Source organism: Pipistrellus hanaki (assembly GCF_964339955.1).
Source record: "Pipistrellus hanaki genome assembly, chromosome: 14".
NCBI classification, from domain to species: domain Eukaryota; kingdom Metazoa; phylum Chordata; class Mammalia; order Chiroptera; family Vespertilionidae; genus Pipistrellus; species Pipistrellus hanaki.
In genome coordinates, this window is record NC_140516.1 from 14,574,693 (window position 1) to 14,588,745 (window position 14,053).

The window sequence follows — 14,053 nt, forward strand, 5'->3', positions numbered from 1 at the left end:
TTAATCCACCCAGATGTCCCGGTCGCTTTACGGTCTCACCAGTTAAACAGCGATCGGGAAGATTAGGTCAAACTATCCTCCGTAACAACCTCAATCGCCTACTATGACATGTTAGTGATCTCTGACCTAGAGTCCCGTAGCCACTTCCTGCTGACCTTTGACCCCGTTGATTTCCGTGTTCCATGTTGTTCTCACCCACGACCTTTGCTGGACTTAACGAGTTCGAGTTCTGGGTCTGCAATTCGCTATCTTGGGCAACTTAATCTCTGCCTCAGTTTCGTTCATCTGTAAAGTGGAGAGAATATTAAATGCCCTTGTAAGAGCTTGTACCCTTCTTATAGTCATGTAGATTGCCTGGCACCATAGTAAGCACCAGTGGAAATTAACCACTTTTATTCAGCTCCTTGGTTTAGATGCAGAGCTATGGGAAAGGGAGATGATCTCTGTTCTCAGAATGACCCCAGCAGGTGGAAGAGCTACAGTTTCTAGAGTAATTATTACCTCTAAAGAGTAACACTAATTGTAGCTAATATTTGTACAATTTTTAAAAATATGCCATAACCAGTTTGGCTCAGTGTCTAGAGCCTTTGGACTCAAGGGTCCCAGGTTCAATTCCAGTCAAGGGCATGTACTTTGGTTGCGGCACATCCCCAATAGGGGGTGTGCAGAAGGCAGCTGGTCGATGTTTCTCTCTCATCGATGTTTCTAACTCTCTATCCTCTCCCTTTCTCTCTATAAAAAATCAATAATATATATATATATATATTTAAATATATATATATATATATATTTAAATGTATATATATATTTATATATATATATGTGACCTCATTTAATCTTTTCAATAATATTTATTCATTTAAATTATCTTTGAGCACTGCTGTGTGCCAAGCCATGTTCTTGGTTCTAGGAACACAGAAGTGCACAAAAGTTCTTTTCTCATATTGTTGATGTAAATATTAGTTGTTCTGAGACACAGAGTGGTTCATACATTGAAAACATTACACTGTAGTCTGTGCTGGAAGCCTAATGGTCATTAGCATGCTTTATTTAGTAAATGGGCAGATTGTTCTTATCCTCAGTAGTTTACAGTCCAGCTCAGGGGTTCTCAAAGTGTGATCCTGGAATCAACAATATAAGTGTGACCAGAGAACCTGTTAAAAATACAAATCTCACAAATACAAATCACAGACCCACTCCAAATATATTGAGTCAGAAATTCTGGAGGTGGGCTCAGCAAGCTATGGTTTCACAGGCCCTCCTGACAATTCCTTTAACACACTGAAGATTGAGACCCATTAGTCTAGGACTAGTCTCTGTTAAATAATATTTTTATATGTTCATATATATTACATTGATAAACTATTTTCTTACACAATCGCCTAATTCTACTATTTATGCTATCTCATTTTAAGGAACTAATAGCTTTAAGAGCTTTCCAGGTGATTCCAATGCACACTGAGGGTTGAATGAAAGCCATAATGTATAGCACAATGACTTACATGTAGCTAACACTTAATACATGTTTAAATAATGAATGGATGGATATTTAGATACTCTTTCTACTGATGAGATCAAGAAACTGTCCGAGGTCACTCATCTAGTAAATGATGGAACAAGAATCTAAATCCAGATCTGATTCTGTATCCCAGGTGTTTTCTATGACTACATACACTAAGGCAGTGTTTCCCAAACTTCTCTCATGATAAGAATTACCTGTCTTAGAGCACTAGTTAAGTACACAATTCCCAAACATTCTAGTTTAGCACTTCTTAGTTGGGATTCAGGAATCTGTATTTTAACAACTGCACCAGGTGATTCTCATCATGAGAGAAGTTTGGGAAACACTGCACTAAGGCAAACAGCATTTGGCACACTAGCAGAACAGCTCAGCACCATAATGTTATGTTTTATAACAGGAATCTCTTTTTAAAAAAATATTTTTATTGATTTTTTTACAGAGAGGAAGGGAGAGGATAGAGAGATAGAAACAATGATGATAGAGAACCCTCGATCAGCTGCCTCCTGCACACCTCCCACTGGGGATATGCCTGCAATCCAGGTACATGCACTTGACTGGAATTGAACCTGGGACCCTTCAGTCCGAAGGCCTGTGCTCCATCTACTGAGCCAAACCAGCTAGGGCTATAACAGAAATCTCTTAACATAGGACACATTCATGTCATGGAAACCTAAAAATAAGTAGGGATTTTATTATTAACATTAGAGGTTGGGTGCAGGAATTCATGTGTGGGTGGGGTCCCTCAACCTGGCTGACAATCAGGGTCAATTGGGGTGGCCGAAGGTTGGCCAGCTGGTGGGAGGGGCCATGGGAGGTTGGCTGTGGGAGCGCACTGACCACCAGAGGGCAGTTCCTGCATTGAGCATCTGCCCCCGTCAGTGTGTTTCATAGTGACCCATCAACCAGTTGTTCAGTCACTTAGACTGCATAGACTTTTATATATATATATATATATATATATATATAGAGAGAGAGAGAGAGAGAGAGAGAGAGACATATTTATGTACACCTATTTGTATTCACCTGTCCATAACCACCTTATAAGAGGTAATTTAAGCCGAAACCGGTTTGGCTCAATGGATAGAGCGTCGGCTTGGGGTCCCGGGTTCAATTCCGGTCAAGGGCATGTACCTTGGTTGCGGGCATATCCCCAGTAGGGGGTGTGCAAGAGGCAGCTGATCGATGACTCTCTCTCATCGATGTTTCTAACTCTCTATCTCTCTCCCTTCCTCTCTGTAAAAAATCAATAAAGTATATTTAAAAAAAAAAGAGGTAATTTAATTTAGAAAAGTTTATTTATATATTTATTTTAAATATTTTTGTATTGATTTTAGAGAGGAAGGAAGAGGGAGAGAGAGAGAGAAACATCATGATGAGAGAGAATCAGGGATCAGTTGCCTCTTGCAAGTCCCCCACTGAGGATCGAGCCCACAATCCAGGCCTGTGCCCTTGACCAGAATTGAACCTGGGACCTTTCAGTTCACAGGCTGATGCTCTAGCCACTGAACCAAACCAGCCAGGGCTAGAACCATTTATTTTAAATATATTTGTATTGATTTCAGAGAGGAAGAGAGAGAGAAATATCAATGATGAGAGAAAATCATTGATCGGCAGCCTCCTACATGCCCCACATGGGATCAAGCCCATAATCTAAACTGGGAATTGAACCCTGACTTCCTAGTTCTTAGGTCAATGCTCAACCACTGAGCCACACTGGCTGGGATAACAAAGATTTATTGAGCACTATATATATCTGTCATTGTTCTGTGGGCTGTTAATTGGCTGTTTCACACAAGTTTCTCATAGTCTAAGAGGGAGACAGGCAGATAGACAAATTATAATGGTAGCTGAAAAATATAATAGAAATATATTGATACATCTGTTGCCCAGAGGAAGAAAGGCCTATTGTATAGGGAGGGAATCAGGAGATGGGCATGAAAGGCTTTATGGAGCAGGCAACAGTTCAGGTGGAGCAAGACTGATCAGAATTTCTCTAAATTGCACCCAGCACTGCAGTGAGATAGATATACAGTGAGTGGCCAGATTATTATGATCTCTGAACGCATAATCTGGCCACTTAGTGTGTGTGTGTGTGTGTGTGTGTGTGTGTGTGTGTGTGTATCTATTTATATTAGAGGTCCAGTGCATGAATTTGTGCATGGGTGGGGTCCGACCAGCCTGGCCATGGGGAGGGGACATGGACAGTTGGCAGGTCTGCCTGCTAGTTGAACTCCTGGTTGAGGGGACAATTTGCATAATAGCCTTCTATTATATAGGATATACACTGAGTGGCCAGATTATTATGCGTTCAGAGATCATGATAATCTGGCCACTCAGTGTAGATCTCCATTTTGAGTAATATGCAGATTCATACAGGAAGGGTCACTCTTCTCTAGGAAGCTTGAGAACTTGTGGGACAAACCCAGCCATTCCTTGCTCTGGAATCGAAACCTCTGCTGCTGCCACTTTGAAATGAGCTTTGGAGGAAAGCACTTGGAATTAGTCCAGGATCCTATCAGGGAAACCACAGTTCCTGAAAGAGTGTATGTGAGTTATAGAGCCCGGAGAACTAGCTGCCTGAGTGTTGAGTAAAAGGCCCCTGCAGGAGAATGGGGGACAGGGGAGAGCAGACATTTTTACTATAATTAGTTCTGGGAGTAACAGAGCTGGGGGAGGGAGAGGAGTACAGCCGGCGACTATTTTGAGCACAGCTCCGATTGACAGGACACGTGTGCTGGACTGTACTGATCCCAGGGCCAAGTTGCCCGCCTGTGGTGTGTGGTGTTGGGGGGGAAGGCCTGGGGCAGCAGGCGCAGGACAACCAGACAGACAGGCCGGACGGGGTACCAGCACCCCGACTCCTCTCCCTGGGACCCTGTCCACACTCCGAGGGCCATAGGCCAACCTGAGCAATGGGTGCTGAGAAGGAGGTGCTGGTCACACTGTCAGGGGGAGCCCCCTGGGGCTTCCGACTTCAGGGGGGGGCCGAGCAGAGGAAGCCCTTACAGGTGTCCAAGGTAAGGGAGAGCCCCTACATTGAGGTTTCAGGGGAAGGGGGGACCTGGGGGGGTCCTGTGGTGGAGAAGGGGGAGGCTGTGAAGAAGAACGGGGTGGGTAGATGGGCAGGGAAGCATGCTAGCGTTTGCCGGGGGAAGTAGTGTCTTGTGGGGACGGGGGCTATTAGAAAAGGGAATTCCTGGTTTCTGGTGGCAAAGAAGAGAAGACTCTGTCTCGGTTCCCCCCAGCACCAGAGCCGCAGAGGCTCAGAGCTGCCCACCCGGTCTCCTGGGTCTGTGCCTCTACCGCAAACTCCAGGAATGTAGGGAAGGTTCTAATTTCTCTCTAACTAAACTGATATGTGATGAGCTGAGGCTGTCATGCCAGCCCAGCCTAGCTCTGCCCTGCCCTGCCCTGCCCTGCCCATGCTTCTCTTTTCCTACACCAGATCCTTTCTCTCTAGGCAAGATTCTTTTTTTGGTGCTAGCCTGTCAGTTGAAGCTGTTATCCTATTGGTTTCGCTGTACAGGCTTAATTTTTTCAACTGTAAAATGTGGGTAATAAGAGTTCCTATTTCATAGAACCACTCTAAGGATTAAATGCAATCATACATGTAGAGTGCTTAGCACCGTGCCTAACATTTAGTAAGCACTCAGTAAACGTTAGCCACCACGGCACACATATACACACACAATCACAGTCTCCGAGAGTCTGCAGGACTCCCTCCAATCTGGAATAATGTTCTAAAACATTACTAGTAGGCTATGGAGATAATAGTGCCTGGGATTCCGAGGCCTAGGAGTGAACTATTAGCTAGTATAGATATTGCCCTTAGAGGAAGATCTTGGAAAGCCATTTATAGCACCTGCTCTGCCCCCAATCCTCTCATTCGATGATTATCCTACTTCCCCTCAGATACAGTATTGCTTCCTCCACTCTGCACCTTCTTCCCCTAGGAAGGCCCCCTTCACTGCCGTCCCATGCCCCTCTCCACCCTTTCTTACATGGCACAGGAAAACCCCTCCCACACATGGGTCCTTCCATTCTATCCCCCCTCGGAGCCCTCCCTCACCTACAGCCTCTCCTCCAACACCTTCTCAGATCCGGAGACGGAGCCAGGCTGGCAGAGCAGGACTCCGAGAGAGGGACCAGCTTCTGGCCATCAATGGGGTCTCCTGCACCAGCCTCTCCCATGCCAGTGCCATGAGCCTCATCGATGCCTCAGGGACTCAGCTTGTCCTCACTGTGCAGAGGTATGGACTCCTCCCAACCCAACCCATCCCGCCCCCTATCCCGTCCCCCTCCTCCCTGACTCCGCTCCGTGTCTCCCTGGCCTGGCTTCAGCAACTAACAAGGACCTATTTCTGCTCGAGTCTCAGTGCTGGAATATAGGTGTCAGTGTAGGCCTCCCGAAGGGCTTGGATATATGTGTAATTTAGGGATGGAGTGCCAAGTGGCTGAGCGTGAGGGCCTCCTTCAACCCCTTCCTTGCCTGTCTCATTATCACATCTCCCTCAAAGCCCGTTTCTGCTCACAGCCCTCCAAGCTCATTTGCCTCCCAGTTTGGCTTCAGATCTCCACTCTTCCCAACCCATCCCACCTATAGCTTTCTTCTCCCCTTACCTCCTTTCCCCACCTCCTCCAGGTCTCTAGCTGGCAGTCATCCAACCAATCTCCTAAATTCTCTCATCTTTCGCAGGGTAGAGGATGAAGGGCCTGTGAGATCTCCATCCCCCGGTGAGCTTCAGGTGCTGTCACCTGTGTCTCCGATGAGTCCTGAGCCCCCTGGTGCTCCAGTTCCCCAGCCTCTCCAGCCTGGGAGCCTCCTCTCACCCCCGGATAGTGAGGCCTACTACGGAGAAACAGACAGTGATGCCGATGGCCCTGCCACCCAGGAGAAGCCCCGCCGCCCCCGCCGCCGAGGCCCCACGAGGCCCACCCCTCCGGGAGCCCCACCTGACGAGGTCTACCTGTCTGACAGCCCTGCGGAGCCGGCACCCGCTACCTCTGGCCCTTCCAACCAGGGTGACAGCCGTGTGAGCTCCCCATCTTCGGAGAGCGGGGCAACCCTTAAGCCTTCCCCAGGCGAGGCCCTGCTGTTGCCCCATGGTACCCTCCGGCCCGGCCCTCATCTCATCCCTATGGTGGGGCCTGTTTCCCACCCGGTGGCGGAAGATCTTACTACCACCTACGCGCAGAAGGCCAAGCAAGCCAGTGAGTGCCTGATCCATTTCCCCCTAGCCTTTCAATGTGAGCCCTAAATCTACCCTTATTCTCCCCTGGGATGTAGTCTTGGGAACAAGTGGAGAAGAGTGATGAGTAAGAGGGGGGAAATCATTATTCTCATGGTCCCATTATTTCTGCTGTTCGAACCAGTTCAGCAAAAAGGTACAGGTGGTTCAACCCAACTCCGTAAGAGGGGAAGTAGGGAAGTTGGAAAGAGACATGAATCAATGAAGGCTTTGCTGGTTGTCCTTGCTGTCGTTTTGCTAGGTGCTAGCTAGAGGGCAGGGAAGTGTTTTGAAGCAGGACATGGCTACAGGGCCTCTTCAGTGTAAACTACAGGCATAGAATCAGAGCAACCTTTGGCCTTTGTAAATTCAGTTAGCATTCCTGGGGACTGGGAGGCTACGGGACAGTCAGGAGTCCCTAGGAAGTGGTAGAGGGAGGGATCTTCAGCTCTTTATCTCAGGCAAGAATGTAGGCCTGGGCAGAAAAAAAAAAAAATCAAAACACAGTTCCACTTATCTCAAGCTCTCTGCTATTTTTGACGTAAGCTATAGAACCAGGTCTAAGAGCAAACTTTCTCCCCATCTTATGCCCACCATGCCTCTCCCCAGAGCACTTTCTTATCACCTTGGAAACCTCAAGGTTATTCCTCTAGTTCTCATCTCCCATTCCTCCACTCCAGCATTCTGATTCCTGATCCATAGAATTTTTGTGTCTTCTAAGTCTGGATTAGAAGCTAAAGATGTAACCATTTAGAGTGTGGCATCCCTAAGAATGTCCCATGTACCACAAAGACATTCCAGATGCATGCCCAGGATCCCATGCTTATCCCCAATTCTCATTTTAGCACCCTCGCCCTTCCCCTCGTGCTGGGTGAGAGTGGAGTTCGTGGCTCAGGGCTATTTTTAGCCAAGCAGACCTCATTGTCCAGTGGGGTGAGGTAGGGGGAAGGGGAGGCAGGTGCCCACGTCTATCACCCCGGGGCTGGTGGAGCAGGCCAGAGGAGGGAGGGGGACAGGCTCCAAAAATAGCACGGTGAGCTCATGCAGCTGCCAGCTCTGGGGACAAGACAAAGGGGCTTTAAAAGGCATGGGGGGTGGCTCACGCTGGTCCAGCTCCAGCCAACACCGCCTTTCTCGGCATGGAGACCTTGGAGCCCATCATCCAAGAGCCCCTCAGCCAAGCGAGCGCCAGCAAAGCTCCAGGCCCCGCTCCTGAGCCCCAGGACCCCTTCTATGCAGGTACCACCTCCCCATAGCCAAAGCAGGTCTGGGACTAGAGGGCAGGGGAGGACACCAACACTCAGGAAGGGAGGTCTTGGGGAAAGGTCTTGCTCCCTGATCTGTTCCTCTTTCCCCCTTCCTTTTCCTTCTTTTCTAAGGAAAGTCTCATGGCCCCTCTCTCAGAATGGACTAATGCTCTGCTCACATGTCACAGGGACCTGTGACCACATGAGCTGTAGGAAACTCCAGGGGAGAGTGTGTGAATGGGGGAGACGTGTGAATAACCTATCAACATATTGAGGTCTGTATGTGGGAGGAAATATGTGTGACTAAGAAAGTGTGTGGACACAGGTGTAGCTAGTGACAAGAAAGCTTTAATCGTAATGGTTACTCACAGTGGAACTTATGGATGCTGTTAAAGGCTAAATTTACCTACATTATCTCACTCAATCCTCATAGCAACCCTATGAGGTAGCTATTGTCCTTCCCATTCACAGATGAGGAAACGGAACTTCCATGAAGTGAAGTAACTCTCCCCAGAACCAAAGACCTGAACTGAACGCTCACTCCGATATCTATCTCTTGTTCACAGTTCTGTTCGGTGGTAGAAATGTTGGGATGGGCACAAGGAGAGCTCTAATAATGAGTAGAAAGGAGATGGAATTTAAAAAAAATAATTTCTTTATTGATTAAGGTATCACATATTTGTCCTCATCCCCCCATTCCCATCCCCTCCCCCTCCCCACTCATGCCTTCATCCCCCTATTGTCCTTGACCACTGGTTAGGCTAGGAGATGGAATTTCAATAATTTTTTCAGGAGGAACTGGGGATCATGGGTCAGAAAGCCCAAGGCAGGGTCCCGGCCACAGGGCAGCCTCTCCCACTTCCTGGCCCCACCTCCCAGGCCCCACATGGCATGGGAAGCCCGGCCCTGCCTCCCTGAGTATATAATCCTTTTGTGCCTGCCTGGTGGCGGCGGCCTGAGCTCTCTACCTAGAAGGCTGACCCCTAAGGAAGAGTCCTCCATCGGAACCTCAGCTGGAGGGAAAGGTGAATAGATTTAGTCAGTGACTTTGAGGTATCATGAAGGTTTGGAGGATTGCCTTGGAGAGCAGCACTCTGGCTTCTCCTGCATCTCGGATCTGACACTCTTCCTGGCTGTGAGTAGCGGGATGTGAGGCAATTGGAAGGCCAATGTCTGCTCTAAAACTTTGTTCAAACTTTTAGGAAAAGGACCTTTGCAGGGGGAACTCTGGGAAGAAGGGCCATCTGGAGTGTGCATGTGTGTGAATGTATTCAAGTGACTCTATGTGTTTTTGTTTAAGCACATGGGTGAACTAGGGTGCATATAACCTGGAGTATATGTAAATGAGAGAGAAAAGTCCAGGGGGAAATGTGCCCACAGCTGGCTTTTACCAGCCCCACATTCTTCCTGTTGAAATGATGTGTGGTGGGTTATTCCTATGAATGTATAGGATGTGGACTGCGCGGTGGGGGTGGAATAAGATCCTTGTTGCTTCGGGTCCTTGGTGTCCTTACCATAGGGGTAAGTGAGCAAGTCCCAAACTTTCTGAGATCTCTGCCATGCGACCTCTGTGGTTTCAGGGAGAAACGTGTCCCTTCTCCTCTTTTGTCTCCCTGGGACCTGCTCCGTCTTTCTGCCTGGGAAGTGACCTCCCCTACCCCCCACCCCAACCCACCCCTGCGTCTCAGCCAGAAATGGAGGGAGGCAGGGGACGAATGTGAGTGGGGTGGGTAACAGCAGGTCTCTGCGAAGACAGGAGCAGAACAGGGGGAGGAGAGGAGAGCTGTGGTCAAGAGTGGTGTCTGGACAGCCAACTGGACTCTGCCTTCCTTCTGACTGTCCTTGGTTTCACCTTTCACCCTCCCGTCTGCCCCCAAGTCAGAGGACCTTGAAAAGGCAGGAGGAGGTGGGAGGGCCGAGGGAGCTGGCCGGGGCGGGAGGAGGGGGTGGAAGTCTTGGGAGGAATGGGACTCCCCAGAGGCTCACCGACCTTCCCCCTCCGGCCTCCCCAGAGCTGCAGCGGGCGGAGAGTCTCCAGGAGAAGAGCGTGAAGGAGGCCAAGACCAAATGCCGGACGATCGCGTCCCTGCTGACCGCGGCCCCCAACCCCCACTCCAAGGGGGTGCTCATGTTTAAGAAGAGGCGGCAGAGGGCCAAGAAGTACACCTTGGTGAGCTTCGGGTCTGCGGCGGGGACCGGCGCCCAGGAGGAGGAGGAGGAGGACGGGGTCCCGCCCACGAGTGAATCCGAGCTGGACGAGGAGGCCTTCTCCGACGCCCGCAGCCTCACCAACCAGTCCGACTGGGACAGCCCCTACCTGGACATGGAGCTGGCCAGGCCGGGCCCGGACCCGGGGCCGGGGGGGCAGCTGAGCGAGGCGGCGGGGAGAGGGGTCCAGCTCTTCGAGCAGCAGCGCCAGCGCGCGGCCTCCAGCGCCCGGGAGCCGGCGGGGGACTGGCCCGCGGCCGCGCTCAACGGGGGGACCCCCCAGTCCCCCCCGAGGGCCCCGCAGTCCCCCCCAAGGGCCCAGAGCGCTCCCCCCGAGGCGGCCGGGCTCCCCCAGTCCGGGCTCCCCCCGTCGCCAGGCCCCTTCGCGGGCCCTAGACCCTTCCCCGCAGGCGGCGGAGCCCCGGCCCCATCGCCCAGCATCTTCAACCGCTCAGCCCGGCCCTTCACCCCGGGCTTCCAGGCGCAGCGGCCGGGCACCTCCTCCGTTATCTTCCGGCCCGTGGCCCCCAAGAGGGCGAGTGAAAGCCTGGGCGGCCTCAGCCCCGCTCCCCCGCCTTTCCTGGCCTCCCCTCCGGGGCCCGCCCCGCTGCCCAGCTTCACCCCGGGGGTCCCCAGCTTCACCCCAGGGGTCCCCGGCTTCACCCCAGGGGTTCCCAGCCACCTGCCGGCCTCCAGCTCCCCCGGCGCCCCCCGCTCTGCGGGCCCCGTGACGGCCACCAGCTCCCTGTACATCCCGGCCCCCAATCGTCCCGTTACGCCAGGCGGCACCCCCGAGCCCCCCGCCCCCTCTGGCACCGCGGCCATGACCTCCACCGCTTCCATCTTCCTGTCGGCGCCTCTGCGACCCGGCCCCGCCGCCCCCGGCCCCGCCGTCCCCGGGCCCCCCGCCCCCGGCCCCGCCGTCCCCGGGCCCCCCGCCCCCGGCCCCGCCGCCCCCGAGTCCCCCAGCGCCCGGGAGCAGCGCATCTCGGTGCCGGCCGCTCGCACCGGCATCCTCCAGGAGGCCCGGCGCCGGGGCACTCGGAAGCAGATGTTCCGGCCGGGGAACGAGGAGACGAAGAACTCGCCCAACCCCGAGCTGCTGTCGCTGGTGCAGAACCTGGACGAGAAGCCCCGGGCCGGGGGCGCGGAGTCCGGCCCCGAGGAGGATGCGCTGAGCCTGGGCGCCGAAGCCTGCAACTTCATGCAGCCGCCAGGGGGCAGGAGCTACAAGACCCCGCCGCACGGGACGCCCAAGACCCCGCCCCCGGTGGCCCCCAAGACCCCGCCCCCCGTGGCTCCCAAGACTCCGCCCCCCGTGGCTCCTAAGCCCTCCTCTCGGGGGTTCCCCGAAGGGCTAGTGAATGGGGCAGCAGCCTCTCCCGCTGGGATCCCCGAGCCGCCGAGGCTCCAGGGCAGGGGTGGGGAGCTGTTTGCCAAGCGGCAGAGCCGAGCGGACCGGTACGTGGTGGAGGCCACACCTAGTCCCGGCCTCGGCCTTGGCCCTCGGCCCCGGAGCCCTTCTCCCACTCCCTCGCTGCCCCCTTCCTGGAAATACTCACCCAACATCCGCGCCCCGCCTCCCATTGCTTACAACCCGCTGCTCTCCCCCTACTTCCCGCAGGCCGCCCGAACTCTCCCCAGTAAGGCCCAGTCCCAGGGGCCGCGAGCAGCCCCCAAGCAGGGCATCAAGGCTCTGGATTTCATGCGGCACCAGCCCTACCAACTGAAAACTGCCATGTTCTGTTTTGACGAGGCTCCCCAGACTCCCGGTCCCACCTCCTCAGGGCCCCCCAAAACTGCCCGAGTCCAGGAGGTCCGCCGGTTTTCCACTCCAGCACCCCAACCCACCGCAGAACCCCTGGCTCCCACGGTGCTGGCCCCCAGAGCAGCCACTACGCTGGACGAGCCCATCTGGAGGGCGGAGCTGGCCTCAGTCCCTGTCCTTAGCCCAGCCCCCCCTCCTCCAGAGTCTCCCAGGGGTCTTGGGACCTCACCCAGCTCCTGTGGCTTCCAGGTAGCCAGGCCCCGGTTTTCGGCCACCAAAACGGGATTGCAGGCTCAGGTGTGGAGGCCCGGTGCAGGCCATCACTGAGCAGGCACAGCTCCCAGGACCAAGGAGAGTTGCTTCTCCCGTTCCTAGAGTTGCTTCTCCTACCCAATCCACTCCCTCTCCCCGGCATTTGGAGGTTAAATTCCCTCCTGCCACAGATAGTTTTGGAGTTGGTATCCCATCCCCATTTCCTCCTGGCTCCCAACCTCCCTTCTGCTTTCCAAGCTAATAGTTCTGCTTTGGTATTTGTGCTTCTCGTTGTCTTTGTAGTTTCTTGCTTGGATCTCTGTCTTTACCTCTAGGTCACTCCACCCATGTTCCCTCACTGGTCTGTATTCCTCTACTTTCGTTCTTTTCTCTGTGAACTTCATAACATTCAATGAGAAGCACACAGAGAAGCTACCTACCACTGAGCACTCAACAAGAATCTCACCACCAGGCAGGCAGCAGTGAAATGGAATTGATCCTTGTTTGCGCTAAGTTACTCTCTACTGCTCACCTTTTCCAAACGTGGCTGACATATACCTCAGCATGTATGTACCTGTGTACGCATGTGCAAGCGCACAGATGTGCTCTTCTGTCTGAGGCAAGAGTAAGAGGACAGTTCTAAATAAAGACCTGATGTGGGTCTCTCCCTTGCACTGATGAAAGAAGGGTGAGATGACCCCACATAGGTGATCTAGGGGAGAAAGAGATTCACTACAGTGAAAGACTAGCATCTGTAATTAGTACACAGCATCTTGTGAAATGTATGGAGTATGGGGAGACTAGAAGGGCCAAGGCAGTGTGTATGGGCTGCATGACACCAGTTAGATCAGGAATGGAACTAAAAATTCTGTTCCTCAGGATTTGAGACAGTTAGCAATTTGACAGGCCCATGCTGAGCAGCAAGCATCCAGGAAGTGAACAAAAAGGAAATTTTCCTCTGAGAGTGAACAAATCATTGGCTTCACTTCCTCTAAGCGTAGGACAGACAGAAAAGCGCCATGGTGTGGAAAATGAGGCAGAACCAGGAGCAGAGCAGACATTAATGAAATCGACTGAGCCACAAAGAGGAGCACGATGGGAGAGTGAGAATGCAGTGTTGGCAGCCAGTAAAGTTAGGTATCAAGAAACCAACTGTGTATAAGGGGAGGATTTGGGGGGGGGATTGTGATGGAGAAGAATGCTTTTGTTAGAGTGAAGTGGATGATGGTGGGGGGATGTCAGAGTATATACTAAGTGCTGAAAAACAGTTGGTATCTGTGCTACCTCCTTTGAGTCTGTCCCTCTGTCTTCTGCAGCTGGTCCTGACTACCTGGGAAAGGGCTAGGAAACACCCAGAGCCAACCCTCTTTTCAGTCCTACCCTACCCCTCAGACCCTAGCTCCTGTTCCTTTCCAGCTTCAGCTCCTGATCTCTGATCCTAGAGGAGTGTAGACTCCCCTGTCACCATGACTACCAAGGGTCACGTTTGCTGCTTGATCTGGAAATGGATCGTTTCTTTTGTATACTGGGTGTGAGTCACAGTACTTTTGTTTGTGCACAAAAATAAACGTATACCCCACGCCTTCTGTTTCTGTCTTCTCTTCTAGGTTTATACCCAAATCCTGATTTCCCCTTGATTTTAATTCATTCAATGATCCTGACCTTCTGATTCCTGGTCTCTTTTTCCATTGCTGCCCTCCTGTGTTTCACCCTTTTGCCCTTTACTCTCGGTCTCTTGATCTTCTCTACCAATTCTGTCTCATTTCTATTTAGTCATTTCTACCACTCCCCTTGGTTCCCTCTCCCCACATTTCCCATACGGACTGTC

At 52.3% G+C, this 14,053-nt stretch overlaps 2 protein-coding genes across 3 annotated transcripts in view; one reads left to right on the plus strand and one right to left on the minus strand.

Moving 5' to 3' along the window:
- Nucleotides 1-14,053, minus strand: part of NUDT13 (nudix hydrolase 13) — a 438,779-nt gene that overhangs the window by 8,478 nt on the left and 416,248 nt on the right. The gene's annotated exons all lie outside the window — the stretch shown is intronic.
- Nucleotides 4,314-13,807, plus strand: SYNPO2L (synaptopodin 2 like). 2 transcript variants are annotated; one of them, XM_084904928.1, is made up of 4 exons: nucleotides 4,314-4,539; nucleotides 5,621-5,772; nucleotides 6,219-6,733; nucleotides 10,010-13,807. In XM_084904928.1, exons 1-4 carry the CDS (start codon nucleotides 4,435-4,437, stop codon nucleotides 12,298-12,300), a joined length of 3,063 nt encoding a protein of 1,020 aa, XP_084761054.1. In that variant the 5' UTR covers nucleotides 4,314-4,434; the 3' UTR covers nucleotides 12,301-13,807. The 2 variants fall into 2 exon arrangements, with proteins under 2 accessions (XP_084761054.1, XP_084761055.1); XM_084904929.1 differs by lacking the exons at nucleotides 4,314-4,539; nucleotides 5,621-5,772; nucleotides 6,219-6,733 and adding an exon at nucleotides 7,835-7,989.